General features: G+C 43.7%; 1 protein-coding gene across 1 annotated transcript in view; it reads right to left on the bottom strand.

Moving 5' to 3' along the window:
* Positions 1 to 26,158, bottom strand: part of KIAA1109 (KIAA1109 ortholog) — a 452,391-nt gene that overhangs the window by 302,869 nt on the left and 123,364 nt on the right. The window contains 6 exon segments of the mRNA XM_030191772.1: positions 5,632 to 5,882; positions 9,495 to 9,775; positions 12,913 to 13,032; positions 14,389 to 14,517; positions 16,296 to 16,472; positions 18,327 to 18,464. Of these exon segments, the coding sequence (XP_030047632.1) occupies positions 5,632 to 5,882; positions 9,495 to 9,775; positions 12,913 to 13,032; positions 14,389 to 14,517; positions 16,296 to 16,472; positions 18,327 to 18,464 (1,096 nt within the window).

The following is a 26,158-nucleotide window of genomic DNA, read 5'->3' as shown; positions in this document are numbered from 1 at the left end:
AGTCTTCCTTTCCTTTCAAGTGGACCGCTAAGGAGATTCTTTACTGGGGAGTTCAACTCCCGAGTGATGTCCAGGACCTCTTTGTGGCTAATTATCCTGATTCGGGATTTTGATCGTTGGGCGTCTATGCAACTTTCCTGGTTTGGGTGGATAGAACCCTTAAAAGAATGTACTCCCTTGTTTGTTGCATTTATTTCAGGTGCTCCCCCTTCATTTCCCTAGATCCTTTTTATCTGGTCTGCAAGGTCGCCTCATTCGCTTTGTGTGGAATTGTAAGAATCCTCGTTTACCTCAAGCATTTTTATACAAACATAAGCGGCAAGGGGGGGGGGGGATAATGCGCATCCTTTATCCTGTTCTCTCATTAAGCACACCTGGCTTACTTTAAGCATTGTTGAAGCCTCTGGTGGTCTCCCTCCTCTTCCATGGGCACCACCTGCAAAATGGTGGTGCCCAGCCCTGCCCAGTGCATCCTGGGATGCACTGGGTTGGGCTTCACACCACATAAGAGCTTCACACCATTGGGCCACCAGGGACATCTGAGGGATTTGGGGGGGGGGGGGCTGGAGACCCACCAGATCTCCACCTCCCCCCCTGAACCTCTGTTTGGGGGGGGGGGTCAGGGGACTGGAGGTCCGCCGAACCTCTAGCCCCCTGTTGCTGGGAGGGGTGGGGGGGTCAGTCGGGGTTCTTGTGGGGGGCTGCTGGAATGCAAATGCATGCTGGTTTAGGGCTCACCATTCCTCCCCAATGGTCTGAAAACCCCTAACGCCAGCTCCGAGCTGGCATAGGGTTTGCCACGGCCAGCGTGCCTATCTTTGGCGCGCTGGTCACTGATCATTGGGGATGAATAGGTTTAGCCCTGTTTTTTTTATGCATTTGCATACTAGTTGCATTCAGAGCCCATAAGCGCAATGTTTCATGCACTCGGGGGCTCTGATCATGGGGCGGTAGCAAACGCAGGCACTAGTGTGGCGCTAAAAGCCTCTAGCGCCTGCGTTTGCTTCTGGTCATCGGCCCATGAAGCAGAAAAGCACTGCCAGTGCCTCAGAAATAAGAGTAATGAGCTCTTCTTTATGTAACAACCTCAGTACTTTCGAATCATCCCCCTCCTCAGGAGGGAGCTCTCCCTCCTCTAACGGCTCCTTCAAGAAATTTTATAGCTAATGCAATCATTACCTGATGTCTGTTATAGTTCATGTAACTGTACAATAAAACTAATCTTCTGTTAATGCCACATTGAGCCAAAACCAGTTTTTGGATAATGTGGGATATAAGAATGAATGAATGAATGAATAAATGATGGCTCCTCTGAACAGACCAAGGCCACATCAGATAAGGAGGGAGAAGCAGAGATAGCCTCATCTGTCCACTCCTGGAGGTCTAAATACGATCTCTTAGGAGCCAAATGGGGCAGCAAAGCAAGAACTGAAGCATTTTGCAACAATTCTGACTATCCATACTTCAGTAAATAGGCCTGGAGTAACAGCAATATAAACTCCGGAGAAAATAAGGATCCTGATGCTGCTGAATGCTCTGTCAAGCCCGGGGCTGTGCTCTGCGCATGATGAGACAGACGCTGTTCCTCACTGCCAGTCAGCCCCAACAAAATGGCGCCCATTTCTGCACTCTGCTGCATCAAACTGTGCACCGACCCTGCCAGAGAACTCGAAGTTCCTGGCATAGTCGTATGCTGCGCCAAATCAGAAGACGTGCTGCTGCCGACTATTTCCTCAGCGTCCATGGGATTCCTGGCTTGCACTTACTGCAATGCCTCAACACTGGTCAATGGGTCCAACAGTGGAAACATTTCTTAACTGCCTCCATGGGAGTCACTATTCACCCCAATTGTCACAAGCGTAGCACAATGTGTTCCCAAGCAGTGAGTCTGAATACCTCCCCTGCACCAAGCAGAACTTGCAGCCTTCCAAGCAGTTCTGAGTCAAACTTTAGTCGGACTTACCACTGTTGGCTGCCCCCCAAACTCTTACCCCAGATGAGAAAGGATTAGGACTGATACTCTGTCCCACATTCTCCTGTAAACCTCTTTCCTTCTCCTTTTTTTCTTTTTTTTAAAGGTTGTTGTGCTGGAAAAGGACAACTCCACAGGAAACAGGGGAGAGGTGAAGGGAGGGAAGAAGAAAATTTGTGGAGCACCAGAGACATGGATCTGAAGGCTCAAACCACCCGCAAAACTCAACTGGGGACCAACTGATCAACTGGACCAGGACCAAATAACTCAGAACCAGAGACTGAAAAGTGTGTCTATCCATCTGCTGGAGTTAGAAAATACTGAGGAGCTGGACTGGATGCCAAGAGAGATATGTCTCTGCTCAGTTTTCAGTTCTCTATCCCCACCTGCTCGTTGATAGACACAATTATCCCACACATTCTGGAACAGTGGGAAGCTACATAATGGAAACAATTTTTCCTCAAGTTGGTCACCCTTATTTTCTATTAAACGTATATTACTCTATCTTATCTGTCTATATGTTCCATCTCCGCTTACACCCTATGCTGTCTATTAAGATGTGAGCACAAAACACATTCTAAGGACTATGCTGACATAAGCAAAAATTTTCCATTACATTATCTTGTGAACACTTCGTACAGATACATATACAGATATGCACACACACACACACACATACACAGACACTTACAGGGAGTCGGCAGTCTGAACGGAATAATATTAGACCAGAGGTTTTGAAGCAGCTCTGGTGAAACGGAGTCTCACGTCAACCACAGTTCTAATTACGGAGGAGCCCGAGAGAAGTTAAGTTCCTTCTCGAGTTTTTAAGAGATATATATTTGTCAAAACATTTATAATTCTAGAAATAAGGTGAAATTATCTTTTTGAAATTTAGGAGGTTTTTTTCCAATGATGAAGAAGCCCTAGTCCTTTCTTTCGCTAAATTAAGTGAAGAAAGGTGCTTCTTGAGGTTTTTCCTCCTATTTACACATTTATATATATAATAGCTTGCAGAGATGCTCGTTTCCTTATGTTTATAATTAATAGATGTCTCTATGTTTTGGAAACTGCCCCTGATTTTTCAATTTAGTTTGTATCTATAAGAATTCTATAAACCATAATCTACATGCTTCCTTGATTGTTCACCTGTAGTTTATAGCTACTCTGAATTCTACTTAGATACTAGATGTTTGGCACAGTTTAAAAGGGAAGATTGCTCTCCCTGTATGAACACTACTCCTTAGCTGCCTCCTCCAGAACCTCTGAGTGCATACACTGTATGCACTCCAGGGAATTATATACAAGAAAAAAAAATACAACAACGTATTGAACAAATAGTATTTACAGCATTCTGGAAATATATGCAGACATGTTAACACTTGGCTCTCAGTCAGCCCTAGCTCCCCAGCCTACCATCTTCCTGTTGGCCATGTGAACGGTAACAGAAATGCTCAGACTACTGGCAACCATAAAATAATCTACCTATCGTTGTTTTTAATAGGTTGCCAAATGGCCACCAGGCTTCAGCTCTCCTAGCCTTTAGTTTGCTGTTGAGTTACCAAACATTAGGTATTAATGTTTATTAATACTGGTACTACACTACTTTATCTTTAAAAATAATAAAAAATTTTCTACCTTTGTTGTCTATTTACTTTTTTTCAGTTCTGTTGGTCCCAGTCTCTGGTTTCTGCTTTCCTTGTCTTCTCTTAACTATCTTGACAGGATTTCCTGTCCATTTGTCATTTCTCTCTCCTCTTTTTTCTTTCAGCTTTCTTTCAATTTATTTTCCGCTTCTGTTACTACTACTAATATTTAGCATTTCTATAGCGCTACAAGGCATACGCAGCGCTGCACAAACATAGAAGAAAGACAGTCCCTGCTCAAAGAGCTTACAATCTAATAGACAAAAAATAAAAAATAAGCAAATCAAATCAATTAATGTGAACGGGAAGGAAGAGAGGAGGGTAGGTGGAGGCGAGTGGTTACAAGTGGTTACGAGTCAAAGGCAATGTTAAAGAGGTGGGCTTTCAGTCTAGATTTAAAGGTGGCCAAGGATGGGGCAAGACATAGGGGCTCAGGAAGTTTATTCCAGGCGTAGGGTGCAGCGAGACAGAAGGCGTGAAGTCTGGAGTTGGCAGTAGTGGAGAAGGGAACAGATAAGAAGGATTTATCCATGGATCGGAGTGCACGGGAAGGGGTGTAGGGAAGGACGAGTGTGGAGAGATACTGGGGAGCAGCAGAGTGAATACATTTATAGGTTAGTAGAAGAAGTTTGAACAGGATGCGAAAACGGATAGGGAGCCAGTGAAGGGTCTTGTTCAGATTTAATTCTATCTTACTATCCAGTCATCAATTTCCTTCTATTTACTACTGTGTATCTAAACCTCGCCACCTCTTTCCCTTACCCCAGCTGTCTCCTATTTCACTTCCTCTTATTCCCCAGTCTCTTACTATCATCTTCCCCATCCCATCTGCTCTTTATTCCCCTTCCCCCCAATTCAGTATCTGCCCCTCCCCTCTTCCATCCAGCACCTGCCCCATCTCCTCTCCACTTCCATTCGCATCTGCTGCCCCTCCCCTTCCCACTTCCATTCGGTATCTGCTGCCCCTCTCCTCCCTTCCACCCAGTGTCTGCTCCTCTCCCCACTTCCACCCAGCATGTGCTCCTCTCTTTCCCCATTTCCACCCAGCATGTGCCCCTCTCTCTCCCCACTTCCACCCAGCATGTTCCGTCTATCTCCTCCCCACTTCCACCCAGCATGTTCCGTCTATCTCCTCCCCACTTAAATCCAGCATCTGCTCCCTTCTCCACCCCACTTTCATCTAGCTTCTGACCCTCTCCTCATCTCTTCCTTCCAGCATCTGCCCTCCCTCTTCCCTCCTCCATCAAGCATTTGCTTTCTCTGTCCTCCCATCCTATGTCTGCCCCCTCTCTCCCAGTGTCTGCCATTCTCTCCTCCCTATTTCTATCCAATGTCTGCCCCTCTTTCCACCCCATTTCTATCCAGCATCTGCTCCTCTCTCCCCCTACGTCCATCCAGCATCTGTCCGCCATCTGTCCCCACGTCAATCCAGCGTCTGTCCCCTCTCTCCTCCCCATTTCCATTCAGCGCCTTCCGCAGGCCCACTTTCTTCCCTCTTTGATCCAGCACCTGTCCCCTCTGACCTAGAACAAGAAGTGACATCGGAGGGGGCGGACCAGCAGCCATGGGTATATACAGTAAGGTCTTGCGACGGCCGTCTCTTGTTTTGCCACTGCTGCCAGTTTGGGAAAGCAACAGCAGCGGCGGAGGATGGCAGGATGGTGTAGTAGGTAGTTGGAGCAAGCCTCGGTGCTTCCGGCTGCATGGTGGGCTACAACTGCTGCACTGCCTCTTATCAAAAGGTGCACGACCACACAGCTGAGGGAACAGTGAGCTGAATACTATGCCATAATGTGTACTGTTATTTAAATATGTTTACTACTGTAATTGTCTATTTCCTATATCCAGTTTATTCTTATGAGAATTTCTTGAAAAAGGTGGCAAATAAATCCTAATAAACAGTCACTGCCATGATGGTCAAACAGAGCAGAGTGTGTATTTCTCACAAAGCAGTAAGTAATAACTCATGCATTAGTGAAGTTATCAACTGCAATGAACAAAAAACAACAAGATTACCTTCAACAATTTTGGGGATCTCTTTGGTAATTATCCATTCTCCTGGCTGCAGCAAAGACTGCCCATAAAACATATCTGAGTCTACACTTCCACTTGAGAAGGCAGAGCTGCTGGATGGTGTCAGCTCTTCCAGTCTGAAGAAGTCCAGTCCTGTGGCAGTGCCACCGAAAAACCTGCAGCCCCCAAGGCAGCCACACTTGTTCTTGCTTCTTTTGTTCTTCACATTATCATCTGGCCACAAAAACCAAAGCCTACAGTACACAAGAACAGCAATTATATTTGCATTTTCATTTTAACATATGAAGGAGCAGTACAGAATAGCAGTTGGCGGACATGTAGTCTAATTGATTTCTAGTTTTCAAGACTATTGCCTTCATAAATGCATAGTATTCCTTTACCAACAACAGTAAACAGCTAAGGCAGACAATGCAAATAATGCAGGGAATGATTTCCGCAGCTTGTTAAAAGGCAATAGAAAATTTTAGACCACCAATGCTGCTGAAATCCTCCGAGATATCAAATATTTTTCAATGCATTATCTTAATATTCATCCTAGCCTATAAAGGTGTATCTACCCTCTCTTTTACAAACATTAAGGGAAAACCTGAAACAACACTAGAAAATATGTAGAGATCTGTTGGTACATCAGGCAACCACCAAGATAACGTCCTCCAAAAACCTCCCTGCACCTACGACCCCGTATCTATACAATAGCAACTCAATCATGCGATAAGGATGCCCAGCATTTGTTTTCAATCTCCTACTTTAAGGTATCATTTACATACTACCCAGTTAACCAGTTTCTACCTTTTCTCAGCGTCACCTTTAATGCAAAATATGCCTGTGTTTACCTAAAATATACAAATACCATTATTTATTGTGTAAGTAACCAGCTATTGAAATGGTAAGAAATGTGCTACAGCACAGTTCACACAGTAAAGCAATTTGCACAAGCTGTATTATGGTAAGAGAATATGTTAAAGAGAGCTGTACAACTGTTTCATGGTGTGGACACGTGAATTTATCTGGTTTGATCTGAGAAGTCATGCCTCCATAGCTAGGAACAATGGGCCAAGGGAAGAGCTCTTTCTAATGTTATCAATAGAAATCAAACAAAATAAAACATGGAAAAGAAAATAAGATGATACCTTTTTTTTTTTTATTGTATTTATTTCTCAGTTTTCAAAATAAACATTTACATATAATAAATGTGAGAAAATACAGGAAATTATATATATGACAAAAATCTTGTCCTTTAAGAAAAAAAGAAAGAACTCATGAAATGATATTGTTACTTAGTCCACATTATATTGATCAAGGTACAAGGAAATTCCATTTCAAGGAAAAAAAAAAAATAAAGAAAACTTAATGTGAGGGTAGAGTCCATTCTCTGCCAGCGGTTTCAGCTTCCTACCGGGGTTTCCATAGCCAATTCACCACCACTTTCTCTAGCAATTATAAATTGTCTCAGTTTTTCTGGTTCAAAGAATACAAAATATACATTTTCCAAGGAAATAATACATCTACAGGCAAATTTCAATTTATAAGTACCGCCCAAAGAGAGAACCCGGGACCGAAGTCCCAGAAATTCTCTTCTCCTTTTTTGAGTAGATTTACTCAAATCAGGAAAAATATGTATCTTCGAGCCTAGAAATTGAGTTGATATAAATTTAAAGTATAATCTAAAAACATGATTTCTATCGGATTCGAAAGCAAAAGAAGCAAGAAGAGTAGTGCGCTCTGTAATAGTTTCTAGGGAAGTTTCCAAAAATTGTGTCAAATTTAAATCTGGAGCTCCAGCTTGAGTAGTTTTAATTCCTGTAATATAATAAGCCTTTATGATTGGGGGTAAAGCTTCTTTTGGAATTTGAAGTATTTCAAGAAAATATTTTCTCAACATATCCAAAGGTGGTATCAAAGGAGACTTCGGAAAGTTCAAAAATCTCAGGTTATTTCGCCTGAGTTGGTTATCCATAAATTCAAGTTTCCTTTGAGTCAGTTCTTTTTCCGTTATTATATTAGTTACAACAGTCTGTAGCTTTTTAATTTCAAACAAATTCAACTCACTTTTTTCCTCCTGCTGCTTAACTTTCGCCTCCAAAGTTTGATGAGATGTTTTTAAATCCTTTAGTTCTGATTTGAAGAAATTAGTTGTCTGAAGTAGCGATGAATTGAGGGTCTGGATTGCATCCCAGAGGGTCTCCAAAGTGACGACTGCCGGCCTAGGCCTCCCTCCGAGTCCAATCTGCGGAGCCTCCTGGATGGAGGAGGGCGAGGAATCAATACTTCCCGCCCTACGACCTGTTGTTGTACCTTCCGGGGTGAAGTGTTCGACGGGGCCGCCGCTAACCTCCAAAGCCTCCGCTTGGGGTTCTCCCATCGCTCCCGATTCTCCGCTTGGTCTCGGCGGGGCAGTCTGGTATGGCGGACTTAAAGACGCCGCCTCCGTGCTAAGATCCCCTAGCTGGTCCGGGGGTCCAACCAAGGTAGGTACCTGGGCTCCTGAAGCTTGGAGGCCAAAACTTTCCAGAGTCGGCTGTCGGAGCGTTGAAGAACCGCCAGGGCTAGCAGCGGCTTTCGCCCCGACTTTTCCCTTTCTCTTCACCATAATGGTTGAAGAAAAGCACGCTTCTGAAGCAGAGTCTGGTGTTCGGGTAACTGCAAGCTGCACTCCCTCACACGAACGCCATCTTGATTAGATTTCGAAGGTTGCCCTTCTTCGTCAGATCGGAGAAATCAAGAAATGTATTAAGTTATGTCCAATAAAAAAGGTATCATCTTATTTTCTTTTCCATGTTTTATTTTGTTTGATTTCTATTGATAACCTTAAGAGTGGACTAACACGGCTACCACACCTCTCTAATTAGGACAGAGAAACAGGACAAATAAGGGATAAGGACAAAGGGTAGCAAGATTCCGGAATCCCAAAGAGTAGCAAGATTCCGGAATCCCAAAGAGTAGCAAGATTCCGGAACACAAATAATAGCAAGATTCCGGAATCCCAAAGACTACTACTACTTATCATTTCTATAGCGCTGCTAGATGTACGCAGCGCTGTACACTTGAACATGAAGAGACAGTCCCTGCTCGACAGAGCTTACAATCTAATTAGGACAGAAGGGCAACCTTGGAAAGCTAATCAAGAAATGTATTAAGTTATGTCCAATAAAAAAGGTATCATCTTATTTTCTTTTCCATGTTTTATTTTGTTTGATTTCTATTGATAACCTTTAAGAGTGGACTAACACAGCTACCACACCTCTCTACTTATGTTGTTCTGCAAATCTTTGAAGACCTATTTGTTTCACAAATATTTTGAGTGATTTTAGATATGTTTTAATTTTTGACTTAATTTTGTGACCCACTTTGATTTTCATGCAGAAATAGGCAGGATACAAATGCAGGTATGGGACAAAGTGAAATTATCGTCAAGTAATCAGTTTTATTGATTTCTGGAGTAGCTTCTGTTACTGTGACTGAAAACCGTCTCACTGCTTTCTATGAGTCGGCTACAAGGCAGGATTTTCATGCAGAAATAGGCAGGATACAAATGCAGGTATGGGACAAAGTGAAATTATCGTCAAGTAATCAGTTTTATTGATTTCTGGAGTAGCTTCTGTTACTGTGACTGAAAACCGTCTCACTGCTTTCTATGAGTCGGCTACAAGGCAGGCTCTTTTGTACTTGTATAGCCATTCGCTGATGTAGAATTTCCTAACCCTTTTGCAAGTCTGTAACTCTAGTAAAGAAAGAATGCACTAACAGTTAGTCCTCATTAAGCGTTTGCTAAATTGCTCTAACACATACACTTTGATTAAATATGGTGTCTTTTTTTTTTTTAACCAACTCTACCTTTAACTCACCTTCTGGTTCTACGGTCATGAGTCTCTAAGAAAAGCCTTTGAACTTCATGCTTAGAAGAATGATCAGCAGCTAATGCCACATCAGTGGTGATGAGCCCAAAACTCAGAGAGCCTGCTTCCAGCCAGTACGCCCTTCGCAGCACTGCAGGCTGAAGCCCCACCTTACAGCTGTCCAGCTGTTCAATGTACTGTCTCAGCTGCACGTCCTGAACGGCTGCACTTATACCTTCCCCGACGGACTGATTGTGGAGGTTACAGTTGGCAACACGTATTGCGCCCATCTAAAAGAGAGGCAGAGAGAGGACAAAATCATATTAAGCTGGAACTCATTTATGTAACTTTTCCTATAGAAGGTCAGAATATCAAATGACAAACTAAAAAGGAGTGGAGTGGCCTAGTGGTTAGGGTGGTGGACTTTGGTCCTGGGGAACTGAGTTCGATTCCCGGCACAGGCAGCTCCTTGTGACTCTGGGCAAGTCACTTAACCCTCCATTGCCCCATGTAAGCCGCATTGAGCCTGCCACGAGTGGGGAAAGCGCGGGGTACAAATGTAACAAAAAAAATATATATATATATAAAGATAACCAGGGAAACTATAATTTCTAGTATGTGAAAGACATTTTAATTCATTAAGCAAAACCAAGGCATGTCTGTAATACAGAAACATTTCTTCATTAACCACAGAAGACTCTGACCAACCTTCTCATTTACTGCAGTAATATCAACTAATTTGCTGAAAATATAAATTTGTCTCTATTGGCTCTATTACTTCTTTTAGGGGGTCTTTTACAAAGGTGCACTAGTGTTTTTAATGCACATTAATGATCAGCGTGCGCTAAACGCTAGAGATGCCCATAGGAATATATGGGTCTCTAGCATTTAGCGTACTCTTATTTTCAACACATGCTAAAAATGCTAGTGTACTTTTATAAAAGGACCCCTTAGATTACATATAACCCCGTATCTCATATTGGGCAGACTGGACCACACAAGTCTTTCTCTTCTCATTTATTATGTTACATCTTTTTGGAAAATATTAATCTTTTATTATAACAACATCTCCTGTTTATAAAATCTCCTTTCTAGAGTCCACATTTCAGCTGTCTATGCTTAAGATTTATCAGGGTAATGCAGGCATAGGGCTCTCTTTTCAGTTGTTAGTGAAGAGGAACCACATCCGCTCGTCTCCAATCTTGCCGAACCTCTCCCATCTCTAAAGATCTATTAAATAAATCTTTAAGAGGTCCCACCAGGACCTCTCTGAGCTCCTTCAGTATCCTGGGATGTATCCCATCCAGCCCCATAGCTTTGTCCACCTTCAGATTCTCCAGCTGTTTATAAACTCTTTCTTCTGTAAACGGCGCAATATCCACTCCATTCCCAGATATTCTCTTGGCAGCCAACTGCAGTCCTTCTCCAGGATATTCCTCCGTGAATACTGAAGAGAAGTAATTGTTTAGCACATTTGCTTTATCCTCATTACTCTCCACATAACCACTCTCATTATCTTTCAGTCTCGCAATTCCATTCCTATCTTTTCTCCTTTCTCCAATATATCTGAAAAGGTCTTGTCACTTCTCTTTACATCTATAGCCATTTTTTCTTCCGCTATTACTACTACTACTACTACTATTTAACATTTCTAAAGCGCTACCAGGGTTACGCAGTGCTGTACAATCTAACAAAGAAGGACAATCCCTGCTCAAAGGAGCTTACAATCTAAAGGACAAAAAAGTGCAGTCAATCAAATTGTGGTAGTCTAGATTTCCTTGATAGAGGTACAATGGTTAGGTGCCGAAAGCGACATTGAAGAGGTGGGCTTTGAGCAAGGTTTTGAAGATGGGTAGGGAGGGGGCTTGGCTTATGGGCTCAGGGAGTTTATTCCAAGCATAGGGTGAGGCGAGACAGAAAGGGCGGAGCCTGGAGTTGGCGGTGGTGGAGAAGGGTACTGAGAGGAGGGATTTGTCCTGTGAGCTGAGGTTACGGGTAAGAACGTAAGGGGAGATGAGGGTAGAGAGGTAAGGAGGGGCTGCAGATTGAGTGCATTTGTAGGTTAGTAGGAGAACCTTGAACTGTATGCGGTACCTGATCGGAAGCCAGTGAAGTATTAATTAATTAATTAATATAGAATTAATACATGGAACTATCCAGCATTACCAAACTGACTTTAAATATACGGACTCTGGCTAACCTCATCTTTCACTGCTAAAAGCCTGTTGCATGTCAGGTTTCAGACTTGCAAGGACATTGAAAAACATTACTAAGGCTGTTCGTGGACAAGAAGAACAACCACTATATTACTTCAGCAGGAAGAGAATTCACATGTGGTTGCAGACTTTTAAGATTTGTTTTCACCAAAGAAAAGCATATTGTTTACTGAAACAATGACCTTATGGTTAAGTTGCCCTCTAGCGTGCCACGAAGAAAGACAATATGGAATTTTCTAAGTCCCAATGTCTGGGACAGATGAGAATAAGGGGATAAACATCCAGGATCTGTGCCCTCAACAACAAGGCCAAGACTGACATCACTGCACCAGCTGAAGCTTGTGCTTTCGCCATAAAAAGGGATGAAAACTAAGACAAAGGGCTGTTTGCATTCCATCTGAAGTGCAGCCCTGCTCTGCCATCTGTCTGACCTGTATGAGGAACACTCTGCAACCTGCTAGACACCTAACTTCATCAACATTCAGGCTGAATAGTTGACATGAAACTGCTGCATAGTGCTATGAGGGTGAACTGGCTGTATTAGGAGCCTTGTTTAGGGATTTATGTGTGTTTACTCTGAGCGGTTACAATGATAAGACCATTTGTGTTATTATTCTTGATCTCTTTCACTGTTCTTGCTGCTATTGTAAATAAATAAGCAATCTATTTTTTGTAGTACCTTTGAGTGTGGAGTTAGTTCTATTATTATTTGGCCATTATGAATTTGGATCTATAGATAAAGGGAACACAATTACTTTCCAGACACTACAATGTCTAATGCCAAAACGTGGTGGTTGTCACATTTTTCTGTAATCTACACTACGTGTCACATTCCCTTTTATACCCCAAAAAGATTGTAACTGCGGATGCCCCGCAACATAGTAGGAGCAAGTCAAGAGAATGTTGCAAGTGGGTTCTAAAAAATAGAGTAAGCCAAAAAATATTTCTCAACCCAGTCCGGAGTACACCAATGTCATTTGATTTTTCAGAGTACCCACAATGAACACATACGTAAGGTACATGTGCTCCCTCCATCATACACAAATATTTTATGCATATTCATGGTGAATATCCTGAAAAGCAGACTGGCCGGAGGATACTCAAGGGGGACTGGGTTGAGAAGTACTGGTCTTAAAGCAAATTATAATCTGTAATCTGTCCCTTTCATAATGGTATTTTGTAATGGTGAATTTATCTGTGCATTTTGCTACCTTAATATTTGTTGCGCAACCATGCTCCACAATATAAAGATCTGCTCCATCTGCTGCCAGGCGAGTCATGGTGTATTTCAGATCATCAGAAGTCGGACAAGGTCCAGGGTAACAAGCAAGCTGGAGAAACAAAGGGAGAGGGAGAGTGAGTGGCTTTCTGTACTTAGTTGAAACATAAAGATCAAAAGGCTCTTTGTCACAATAAAAACAGCACAAGCTTGCTGTGATTTTGGAAAGGTGAGGGAAGAGGTTTAAAACAAGCAAAGCAGTGCCTGTGCATCCCACAAAAAAACTCTGCCCTGAGCTCTCTTTTGCCATCTTCCCTTCTCCCCCTGACAGTGCCACCTCTCCTAGTAGTAGTGGTAGGTGTGTTTATAGAAGCAAAGGACAATAACGGAGCCACATACCCTGTCCCCCCAGCAACTCCTTTTCCCCTTCTTGTAGCTCATGCTTAATTTAAGCACGTATTGTCATGTGCTGCGAGTAAGGGTGCTGTGCAGCTCAGATGGGAGAGGAAAACATCTTGATTGGTAAGTTGAATATGGCCAACAATACTTGGGGATGATATATGTATGGTTATAACCAAGACTCTATCATGTTTGGATGCCTATATGCTTAGCATGGTGGAGAGTTGACAACTAGTGTTTAACCATGGGTGGCTGGGGCCTGCAAAGAGTGGCGGGCATGGCTCAGGCCACCTTGTTAGAAAGACTAGGTGAACCATGCAGGTCTATATCTGCCATCATTTACTGTGTTACTGTATAAGTCTCAGGCAAAGCTGAAGCTGCCAAGGGGGCAATGTGTTTTACTCTTTTACGGCTACTGCTAACTATTCTCTTTATGGTGCATTAATTATTGCTGCTTCTCACTGCCTTGCAGCGGTTGCAATGCTGCCACACCAGGACCTAAGATATGACAAGAGATCTGGAAGACCTAGGTGGCAATTGTGTCGTCTCTCTAGAGATTCTGGAGACTTGGGCTATGTGATAAACCTTTTGAGTAAGTGGGTCAACAAAGTCTAAAATCAATGTTGCTGCATTAAATGCATTGTACTAAAATCCATAGCGGCATATTTCATTCTTGCCTCTGTAGTTTCTACAAGCAAGCAGATAAATGTATGATACAATTGTGCAAAAGTGATGTACCCTCTGGAGACACAGTATGAAAGTAAGTCCTTTTAAATAAGGCCCATTAACTGCAACAAAGCCTTAAGCCAGAAGCTGCTTAATAGAAGGAGGAAGATTTTGGTCAGCTGTTTATTTTAAATAAGACCATAGTTCTCTTGTCCATGATCTAGGTTTGCTTTGATCTCTCTTTTCAAGAGAAATATAAAAATATTGGAGCTAAAAGCTTAATACAGAGATATAAACAAATAAGTCAAAAGGATTGTGGCACCTGAACTACAAATGATGTAAGGTGTTAAACTTAATTCATCACAAATAAAGGGTATGAGCAAAGCTTAAACCATTACCATACCTTGGATTCACAGAAGCGACGATCAACACCATGCTGGCAGACTACAACAGACTTGGGCCGCTCCAGCTGAAACTCATTACACACCACATGAAACAGAAATGTCTGTCCCCATTCCAGCAGACAAGCCAGCTGCAAGCAAACAATGGCACCTTGAAATCATATGAAGTGCTTGAAATACATAAGAGTCACTTAAAAGTAGAGAGGATTACTGCAGCTTCCAATAAACCTAAAATCTTGTCTCTGCTGTTACCTAATCTACCCCCTCTGACCCTCTTATCATCATTCTCTCACTCCGCTATTTCTCAGTTTCTGCTGCTTTTCACTCAGGATGGACAGCAGAAAATATGCTGCCAAAATCAAAGCGTCTTCATCTGAAAATTTTCCACTGTGTGAGGTAAGAGCAATGTCAGTCATTTGGGGGGGGGGGGGGGAGGGAGTGTCAATCACCAGAGGGGGAAGCGTGAAACACCAGTCATGGGGGGGAGGGGGGGGAGGGAGGGGAGGAGCAAAAACAGAGAGGGTCCAAACGTACACAGAGCAAAGCAATACACAAAAAAGCACCCCAGAACTATAACAATGATATGGACTTTAATGGACTGAACACAACACAGGCCATGTTTTGGCACCCAACAGCGCCTGCCTCAAGGGTCTGACAGAAATAAAACATACAAAATAAGATATAAAAAAATGAAAATATACAATAATAAACATACATAATTTACATATTTCCTAATAAATAGATTAAAATATATATAATTTTGATGGTAGCAACCATGCACATATATACTGTGATCAGCTGTTGGGTGCTGAAACAAGGCCCGTGTTGGTTCCAGTCCATATCACTGTTCCAGTTCTGGGGCCCTTTTGTGCTTTTTTGGGGAGGGGGGAGGACAGAGGTGTACACAGTGCTGTACACATTATATGCAGGTACTTTCTTTCTCCCTAGAGGGATCACAATTTAAGTTTTTGTACCTTGGGCAATGGAGGGGCCCCAGATCACAAAGAGCTGCAGTGGGAATTGAACCCAGGACGCCAGGATGTAAGACCACTGCACTAACCATTAGGCTATTCCTCCACTCCCAGTTCATACTTAACAGCTTTCTCCCTTTTTTGGAGGGAGGGGGGGAAACTTATTTTGGTTTATATTCGAGTATATACAGTATCTGCTACTGAAGAAAAGAAAAAGGGAAGAAATACAAAAAATGAAATATAAAAATGCTATTTGAACATCAAAGACATAAAACAAGAACAAGGGAAGAGAAAGAGAAAAAAGTGATGCACCAGAAGAAGCCTAAGTTAGAAACAAAAAGAAAAGAGAAAGTAGTGTTTTTTTAAAAAAGCTTTTGTGTGGGGAGTGGGGGGGGGGGGGCAAGAGACTGTGCAGTCCTTCTCCTTCAAGCTTCTCTGCTTCAGCCCGTTTGCCAGATGCCTATGAAAAACATATATGGCACCTAAAAAATCAGCACAGAAAACATTTTCGCCTAAGCGTATTCTATAAGTGGCGCCTAGATTTAGGCGCAGTATGTAGAATATGCTTAGTTGATATCCCAGCGCCTAAAACTATGCGCATCCATTAATGCCAATGAAAACATGGTGCAAATGCAAGCGTGTAGATTTAGGCGCAGAGGGACTAGAAAATTTCAGAACACCCAAGAAATGTGCATTTCCCCGCCCATAACCACACCTCTTTTTGTCTGTGCATGTTAGAAGGTAGACACAGTGCGATACAGAATAAGTTTAGCGAGTTGTGCACGTAAATTCTAATTACTGCCAATTAGTGCTCATTATTGAGTGCTGTTATCAACACTAATTAGCTTGTTAAGTTACACGCATGGTTAGAGAATCTCCAGGTGAACTATATAGAATCTGGGAGATGGTGCCTTCTGTCCAAGAACTTCTCATCTTACCTGTGGTGAGGTAACTTTAGCAGTAAGAGATCCAGCTTGAATATCAATTAACCAAGCATACTCTAGTGTGTCTGTTCCCAGGGGCAGACCTTCAGCTGAAAACATGGCATGAGCTCGAAGCTGCAAACCACAGAGGCTGATGTGACCTTCTCTCAGTACTCCATCCACTGGAGGGCGCTGTTACAAAAATACTCATTAGTATACAACTACTAAACCATTGCCATTCAGCAACAAATATTTTAAATATTGTATTACTCTGATTTAGAAAACATCATCCTCAAGAGCCTAAGAGACAAAAAGCTCAAAAATGTTGCTGTGCATATATATGTTCGTGCACAATCAACCATGAGTATTTGAACGCAGCCGGCTTTGGAAGAGACTCACAAATAGTATTACAAAGGTTGGCGCTTCTGTTCCACTGTTCTTTGTGATATCCAATATGGACTACTCTGACTAAGAATACCTGATTCAGTGTGGATACACAAACAGATACATCATACCCCAGAAATACTGAAGTGGAGTAAGGCAGCTGATTGAAGCTATTTAAAAATCACCTTAAATGGACATTTTTTTTCCCACTAAAAAATTCAATGTTAGGATGTGGAAATATTATCTCAACTTATTGATACCTAAATACCATTATCTCCACTGAATGAAAAATGATAGAAATATATCAAAATCTTACTTCTGTTAAAGATTTTATACTTTTTTCTGAGAAGGAAAAAAGGCCTCACAGAGCTCCTAGATTTCAAATTATCTTTTGGAGCTTAAACAGATGCGATGCTATCCTCTGTTCATCATTGGCCCCCCCAAAAAACCTTCTCTATGATCAGTAATCAATTATGAAAAATCACTCTCATGCAACCTCTGTCTTGATGACATTGGCTATTTCAGTAGTTTTGTCTATAATGAGCACCATTAAAATCTAACGAGCATTTGTTGAGAATGCCAACCCATTGTTCCAAAAACGTTTTGTCATCCTGAAATAACTTGGGTTCTTTGGTGATCCTCAAACCTTTTTTACAGTACTCAATCAATGTGGCATTGTGCAGTTCTGCCTTCACCAATCTTTTCATGGTGTTAAACACACAGATCCACAAAATGGCCGAACTGGGGGAGGCGTCCATTTGTGAATTTTTTAGTGGATACTAATTTAGTAAGGATTTTTTTGAAAAATGACGTCCCAGTTTCATGCACAGTCCTGGAAAACAGGCCACGGCTTTTCATCAGAGCACGTACCAGATACTTTGAAAGGAATGTCACTTTTACAAATGGACGTGTGCTAGCGTTTTTAGCATCCACTAAAAATCAGCTGGCACTATATGCTGAGATGCCCATTATATTTCTATGGGCATCTCAGTGTTTAGTGCCAGATGCTTTTTAGCGTGAGCTAAAAACGCTAGTGTACCTTAGTAAAAGACCCCCTCATTCTCCTAGATTTCCTGCATAGCCTGCCAGACTCACCCAGTCATGGGCTCGCCTGCATTTCCACTAGGATTTCTAACAGAATGGGAAACCTGCCAGTCCACTATTTTCTGTCATGTCAAGGACTTAAAAAGCACTTGGTTGTTAAAACAGATTGTTTACAAAAGTGTTATTCCAAAATTCCTGACTCTCAGAGAATGAACCTGAAAAGATTACGTAGGAAGGAACACTTTGTCATCATTACCGGCTTCTCCACAGATGTATTAGCTACAGCACTATTATTTTCGTAACTTGCACAAAGCACGGCAAAGTAATTTCATAGCTATATCTTATTAAATACAGAGCATGAACACATCTACAATATGCACAACAGAGAAAATGCTGTGAAACATTCATGCCATCAGACTAGTGTTTAACAAGATATCTGAAGCCAAGAGTCCAAGGAATATATATCTATAATGTCCCTCCTTCATTGGTATTTAAGTTCCATCAACATCTGCACTGCTCACTAGACAAACGGTAATAGCATTTCCTAAGTTTCCATTTTGACAACTAGATTCACTTTTAAATTACAGCTCACAATTTCCCCTCAAAATGAACTGTTACCTGATAGGAGTCATTCACAAATATGTACAATGGGGACAACACCAGCTGCAGCATAGTCTCCCTGTAGCCCTTCTTCATCTCGAAACACAGTCTTTCCAGAAATGCCGAAGGACACTCGGGGCCGTCAGTGCCACAATGCTACAATTAAAGTTAATAAACATCACATCAGAAATCAAACAGACAGACCCTTTATTTCTTTTTTGTTATATTTGTATCCCTATGGCACTTTACTCTTATCAACACAGTCCTTTAGATAAATCTAATAATCTTGACTTCAGATTTCCGGTGTGTTTATTAATTCTTTGCTTCATAAACTACACCTCTCCGCTGTATCGTTATTCTAACAGCGGGAATCCTCATTAGTCTAGATTAATCATTTTTTACTTTTTCACTTTTTGTTCTTATTGCTTTTTTAACTTAGCACTTATCTTATCTCAAGCAAAGAGACAGAGAAGCTAAGCAGAGAAAAGATATAACTGGCACAAGAACTGGCGTATAAAAGTTTAGCTCCAGATGAAGATGTTACGAAACAGAAGCGCACTGTAGAGCAAACCAGTGAGAAAGCCTGGAAGATAAGATAAGTGCTAAGTTAAAAAAGCAATAAGAACAAAAAGTGAAAAAGTAAAAAATGATTAATCTAGACTAATGAGGATTCCCGCTGTTAGAATAACGATACAGCGGAGAGGTGTAGTTTATGAAGCAAAGAATTAATAAACACACCGGAAATCTGAAGTCAAGATTATTAGATTTATCTAAAGGACTGTGTTGATAAGAGTAAAGTGCCATAGTGGTATTAATTGTTAGAATTTATTCTAGTGAGCACTATAGTTGAAGTATATTTGTATCCCACATTTTCCCACCTATTTGCAGGCTCAACATGGCTTACATAGCACCGTAGAGGCGATCGCCAATTATGGTATGAACAAATACAAAGTAATGTAGTGGAAGAGTAAAGTTCATGTGTAATATAGACCCATTAGGGAATCATAGGGAAGAAGAGTTTAGTTATGTCCAGTGCGAGCTTTGTTTTCATTGTGTTGCAGAGTACAGGCATTTAGGTTGGATCGGTAGTGTATGTCAACAGGCAAGTTTTTAGTGATTTCCGGAAGTTTAGGTGGTCATACGTTGTTTTCACTGCGTTATGTAACGCATTCCAAAGTTGTGTGCTTATGTAGGAGAAACTGGATGCATAAGTTGATTTGTTATTTGAGTCCTTTAAACTCAGAATCCTATTAACTGAGAAAACTGTTTTGGTGTAATACTGTTTGTCACAGATAACTCTAAAATTCATTTTTCTGCATTAAACTGCAAAGCTGCCTATCTACAACAGGTGATCTCTACAGACAGCAAGGTTAATCCATTACACAAGTGGATGATGTCATCTAATGACAACAGGACCCAACAGCTTCCCCAGAGCTCAGAATCAGAGAATGTACAGTGAGGATCTCTACAATCACACAGTCGGTGATGTCACCATACAATGGCGTCCAACTGGGTTCAGTTTCTAATGCCCAGAGAGCTCAAAAAGAGTGTTCTGAGTCTGCACAGACATTCTCATGTTGCTGTCAGTGTCTGTTAACGGCTAGATTCTTTTCATCCATAATAGCAAATCGGACAGGTTTCGTATCATTTCCTTCTATCAGCCATATTTGGAATTCATTTTAAAATGCCAAGACTTTCTATTCATTTTCACTGTCAAATTTTCACTTTGTGGAACTGTCGGCATCCCAGAAACAAAGCTGAGGTTTAAAAGATGCCCTTCGTGTGATCAAAAAATTTCAATTTGTAGGAACTAACCAGGTCCTGCATATGAACCTGACTTTCTTGTAACAGTCCCTATGCAGAGGTTTATTCACAGACCTCAGGCACATTGCTGACACATCAAGGCCTGAGCAAGGCAAAGTAACCTTCAATAACAACCCTGTTTGCAGAGCTGGGGGACTTCGTGGTCGGAAGAAATCGGTTGTCTAGTACTCCAAAGACACAACACTGGAAAACATCAAACTTTGTTATTCTAGTCAGAATGGCACCAAACCAGAGGAAAGGATATAAGACCCTCTTCCGTAAGCATAATAGGAGCTGCTAACAGCTGGCCCGAGCCAGCCACATGATCAAGGCTCATTAATCTGTGGCATCAACTGCTTGCATGCTCTTGCCCGGCTGGGGAGAGCTTACCTGCTGACCAACTGGGACCATCTGCTGCTGACCAACCATACGGAGAAAGAAAGAGTGTCTGCCATCCCATCCTGCTTCCTTCATCAACTCCCTGACTGGCTTCCGTTCCAAAGTTCATGAGTGTCGGGAGCCTTTTACATTGGTCAGGTTGCACTTCTCTCTTTTTGTTTTATAGTGACTAAGGTGTTAGGAATCCTAATAATTCAGGATTAGGTGAAAGTTTGTGTTATCTTTACGCCACCTTGAAAGGTACTTAAAAATCAGTAGATTATCATCATTTTGGGTAGTTCTGCATAAGCACATTGTCTCTGGCTGTGACTGACCAGTGGGTTTCAGGAAGAAGCAGTTGGACTGAGGGCCCGATACACAAAAGCAGCCATAAAATATGGCTGCCGCAGTAAAATTTAGCGAGCTGCAAACAGCGACATATGCACAAAGGGGATCACATGCAAAATGAACTATTTTTTAGACACAGAAATAAAACTTTCTATGTTTTAAGATCAGGATCTTCCAAGATGTTTCCAGAGACACAAGAAGCAGTTTTAACATACGAGACCTGAGGTACTCCAGATAGAAGTTACCTTTTTTCTTAGACATCCATGTAAACTTGTCATCAGATATCAATCCTTGAAATATGTTTTCTTGATCCAACTCATCTTACTAATCTCCCAGCCACCAAATAATGTTGTGGAGTCCCTCCCGAGTGTGGACAGAACCTTTGAGAACGTTTAGCTCAGCAAGATAGATTATATTTCTGTGCTTTAATTTTAGTGTTATTCTTGATTATTTCCTGTATCCTCCAGTGTATAATTCTTGGCTCTCCAATTTGTAGACTTAAGTGAATGGCTCTGATCATATTTTGCTATTTATTTTTAATAATTTAGTCCTTTTAATTTTTTTTCCTGATTACTGATCCCTTTGGCATCAAGTGTGTTCTTTTTTTTTTTTTTTTTGCTTGGTTGTTTATTGTTTAAATTGAATAAATACAAAATAAAAAATATGAAGGCATGTGAAATGATAAACTAACCTGCAGAATGCAAAACAGATTTTTAAAAAATAATTAAATAAAGGCTTTACATGTGCAACTCACATGGGAAATTTTTCACCAGGGTTCAGAGCAGCCTAGAAGGGTTGGTTGAGAGAAATGTTTCTCCTCTCAATCTGACGATCCTGCCCCAGATGCCTGGCCCCCTACCTGCACTGGGTAGGGACTGTCTGCCATATAAGATAGTGGCAAGGGAGGCAGGAGTGAGTGGACATCACTCCTGCCTTGTTAGGATCCAGAGGTGGTGTAGGGTGTCATACACCAGGGATGATTTATTTATTTTTAAGTTGGGTCATTGGATTGGAGAGGGGGAGGGGGGAGCAAAGCCTGCCAGGGGCTGATGCAGACTTATCCAGCGACTTTTTTTTTTTATGTCACCGTTCCTATCAGTCAAAGAAGTACTGAAGACAACACAACACCAGTAAGGCACAAAGGTGTTTCCTGGACAACAGAAGACCGGATGCAGCCACATTTTGGCAGCTGCCTGAATCAGGGGTAAACTCTCTCAAGTAGATGTGTGTACCAGCTTTGCATATAGACAGTCTAATGTGGTAGGTCGACCAACCATACCTCAGTCTTGAAAGTGAATCAGCAAGCAACTCAATCAGAAGTCACACAGTTCAGTTCAGTTTTAATATACCACATTGCTTTAGGCAGGGGGCATGGGCTATGATGGGGGAAGGTCAGTGGTGTACCAAGGGGGGGGCGGTGGGGGCGGTTCGCCCGGGTGCACGCCGCTGGGGGGGTGCCGCGGCGCGCACCTGTCAGCTGAGTTCGCTGACTTCGCTGCAGCTCCCTCTGCCCCGGAACAGGTTACTTCCTGTTCCGGCCGGGGCAGAGGGAGCTGCAGCGAAGTTAGCGAACTCAGCAAACTCAGCTGACAGGCGCGTGCCGCGACGGCACCCCCCCCCCCAGCGGCATGCACCCGGGGGGGGGGGGGGGCGCATCGACAATCCGCCCCGGGTGTCATGCCGGCTAGGATCGCCACTGGGGAAGGTACAAAGAGTTAATATGTGGAAGAGAGGAAAAACAGAAGGCAGACAGAGGAGAAGCTGAAAGAGACAGAGTAGTTGTGTGGGACTGTGAAAAGAGGGGCTGTGAGGAAGGTGAGAGAAAATGGAGGTCCTGGTGGAGACAAGAGACAAAGTGGAAAAATAGTGAGAAGCAGCATGAAAGGGTGAGAATAGAAGGAAAATAAATGAGAGACCGGCTTTGGACTTGAAGAAAATTCTTCAAAGTATATGGAAGGCAGAGAAAAACTTAAGAAAAGACAAAGAATAAATGCAGACAGAGAACAGCAGACAAACTACAGACACAAAGGTTAGAAGAAGGTAAAATTATGTATAATCATACCTGATAATTTTCTTTCCATTAATCATAGCTGATCAATCCATAGACTGGTGGGTTGTGTCCATCTACCAGCAGGTGGAGATAGAGAGCAAACTTTTGCCTCCCTATATGTGGTCATGTGCTGCCGGAAACTCCTCAGTATGTCGATATCAAAGCTCCATCCGCAGGACTCAGCACTTAGAGAATTACACCCACGAAGGGACACTCTGCCCAGCTCACCACCGCCGAAACGGGGGAGGGGAATTAACCCAGCTCATCCCCACACAAGTGGGGGAGGGGAATCCGTCCAGCTCATCCCCGCGGAGCGGGGGAGGGACACCACACCCGCCGATGCGGGGGGATCTGGCTTATCCTGCAACCGCAACCGCGGGAGGAGCTGACTGACCCTAACACCGCCGAAGCGGGAGGGGTACAAAGCTGCCCTACAGCCGCACGAAGCGGGAGGGAGTGCCGGCAGAATTTTAAGTCTCAATCCAGCCCCGTAAAACGGAGGGGAGAGGAATGCAGCAGCTCACTGTAACACAAACTCGTCTTAACTCTTGAAGAATCCAAGTGAAAAAACTTGAACACGAAGTCTTTCTGAAGTAACTGAAGACTAAACTTGAACCTGAAATGCAACCAGAATAAAAACAGTACAGATATCTGGGAGGGGCTATGGATTGATCAGCTATGATTAATGGAAAGAAAATTATCAGGTATGATTATACATAATTTTACCTTCCATATCATCAAGCTGATCAATCCATAGACTGGTGGGATGTACCGAAGCAGTACTCACCCAGGGCGGGACATTGAAATCCCTGACCTCAACACTGAAGCTCCAAACCGGGCCTCCGCCCGTGCAGCCACAGTCAAACGGTAATGCTTGGAGAATGTATGAACCGAAGCCCAAGTTGCCGCCTTGCATATCTCTTCCAAGGAGACGGATCCGGCCTCTGCCATCGAGGCCGCCTGAGCTCTCGTGGAGTGAGCCTTCAGCTGGATAGGCGGCACCTTCCCCGCGGCCACATAAGCCGCTGCAATGGCTTCCTTGACCCATCTTGCCACTGTAGGCTTAGCAGCCTGCAGACCCTTACGAGGACCTGCAAACAGGACAAACAGATGATCCGATTTCCGGAAATCATTGGTCACTTCCAAGTATCTGATGATGACTCGTCTCACATCCAGATATTTAAGAGCAGAGTACTCCTCTGGGTAGTCCTCCCTACGAAAGGAAGGGAGACAGAGCTGCTGATTCACATGGAAGCGAGAAACAATCTTGGGCAGGAAGGAAGGCACTGTGCGAATAGTCACTCCTGCCTCAGTGAACTGCAGAAAAGGCTCTCGACATGAGAGCGCCTGGAGCTCGGAAACTCTTCTGGCTGAAGTGATAGCCACCAAAAAGACTGCTTTCAACGTCAGGTCTTTCAGAGATGCCCTCGACAAGGGTTCAAAAGGCGGCTTCTGCAATGCTCTTAGTACCAGGTTGAGATTCCACGCAGGCACCACTGAGTGCAGAGGAGGGCGCAGGTGATTAACTCCCTTGAGAAAGCGCACCACATCTGGCTGCGAAGCCAGGGAAGCACCCTTCAGGCGGCCCCTGAAGCAAGCCAGAGCCGCTACCTGGACTTTAAGGGAACTGAGCGACAGGCCTTTCTCCAGACCTTCTTGCAGGAACGCCAACACTGAAGACATTGGAGCAGTGAAGGGAGAAAGTGAGCCTGCTTCACACCACGCTGCAAAGATACGCCAAACCCTGGCGTAAGCAGTAGAAGTAGAGCGCTTCCTCGCTCTCAGCATAGTGGCGATGACCTTGTCTGAGAAGCCCTTCTTTCTCAGACGCTGCCGCTCAATAGCCAGGCCGTAAGACCAAAGGGGGAGGGATCCTCCATCACCACGGGACCCTGATGTAACAGGCCCTGCTCCACTGGCAGCCGCAGAGGATCGTCGACTGAGAGCCTGATCAAGTCCGCATACCAGGGACGCCTGGGCCAATCCGGACCCACCAGGATTACCCTGCCGGGATGCTTTGCCACCCGGTCTAGCACCCTGCCCAACATGGGCCAGGGCGGGAACACATAGAGAAGCTCTTGTGTCGGCCACTGTTGGAGAAGAGCATCTACTCCCAGGGATCGAGGGTCCCGTCCTCTGCTGAAAAAGCGCGGCACTTGGCAATTGGCCGATGACGCCATCAGATCTAGGCTCGGCTGGCCCCAGCGCTTCGTGATGTCCAAGAACGCCTGAGCAGATAGCTGCCACTCTCCGGGCTCCAAGGTATGGCGACTGAGAAAGTCCGCCTTGACATTCATGACTCCGGCAATGTGGGCCGCTGAAAGCTGCTCCAGGTTCGCTTCCGCCCACTGGCAAAGATTCATAGCCTCCTTGGCTAGAGGGGCGCTCTTGGTACCTCCCTGGCGGTTGACATAGGCCACAGCCGTGGCATTGTCCGACAGGACCCGTACAGGCTTCAACACCAGTACCGGGATGAACTCCAAAAGCGCCAACCGAATGGCTCTGAGTTCCAGGAGGTTGATAGACCACTTTGCCTCTGCAGGAGACCAGAGCCCCTGCGCTGTCCTTCCCAAGCAGTGGGCTCCCCAGCCCGACAACGAGGCGTCCGTCGTGACGACAATCCACTCTGGGGTCACCAGAGGCATTCCCGCAGACAACTTGTCTGTCTGCATCCACCAGCTCAGCGCCTTGCGCACTGCTGGGTCCAAGGGAAGGCGCACAGCATAATCCTCCGACATCGGAGTCCAGCGCTGCAGCAAAGAGTGTTGAAGTGGTCTTATATGAGCCCTGGCCCAGGGCACAACTTCCATCGTGGCCGTCATAGAGCCCAACAGCTGCACATAGTCCCAAGCCCGAAGGGGAGAGGCTACTAGGAACTGGTCCACCTGAGCCTGAAGTTTGACAATCCGATTGTCTGGCAGGAACACTCTGCCCACTTGGGTGTCGAATCGAACTCCCAGGTACTCCAGGGACTGAGTCGGGCGCAGCTGGCTTTTCTCCCAGTTGATGATCCATCCCAGGGAGCTCAAAAGAGCAACTACCCGGTCCACAGCTTTGCCGCACTCTGCATAAGAGGGGGCTCGGATCAACCAGTCGTCCAGATAAGGATGGACTTGTACCCCTTCCTTTCGTAGGAAGGCCGTGATGACCACCATTACTTTGGAAAAGGTCCGCGGAGCAGTAGCCAACCCGAAAGGGAGGGCTCTGAACTGGAAGTGTCGTCCCAGGACTGCAAAACGCAGAAAGCGTTGATGAGGAGGCCAGATGGGAA

This window comes from Microcaecilia unicolor, chromosome 2 (assembly GCF_901765095.1).
Source record: "Microcaecilia unicolor chromosome 2, aMicUni1.1, whole genome shotgun sequence".
Lineage (NCBI taxonomy): Eukaryota > Metazoa > Chordata > Amphibia > Gymnophiona > Siphonopidae > Microcaecilia > Microcaecilia unicolor.
The sequence above is the reverse complement of the archived record's forward strand: the minus strand, read 5'-3'. Positions and strand labels throughout refer to the sequence as shown.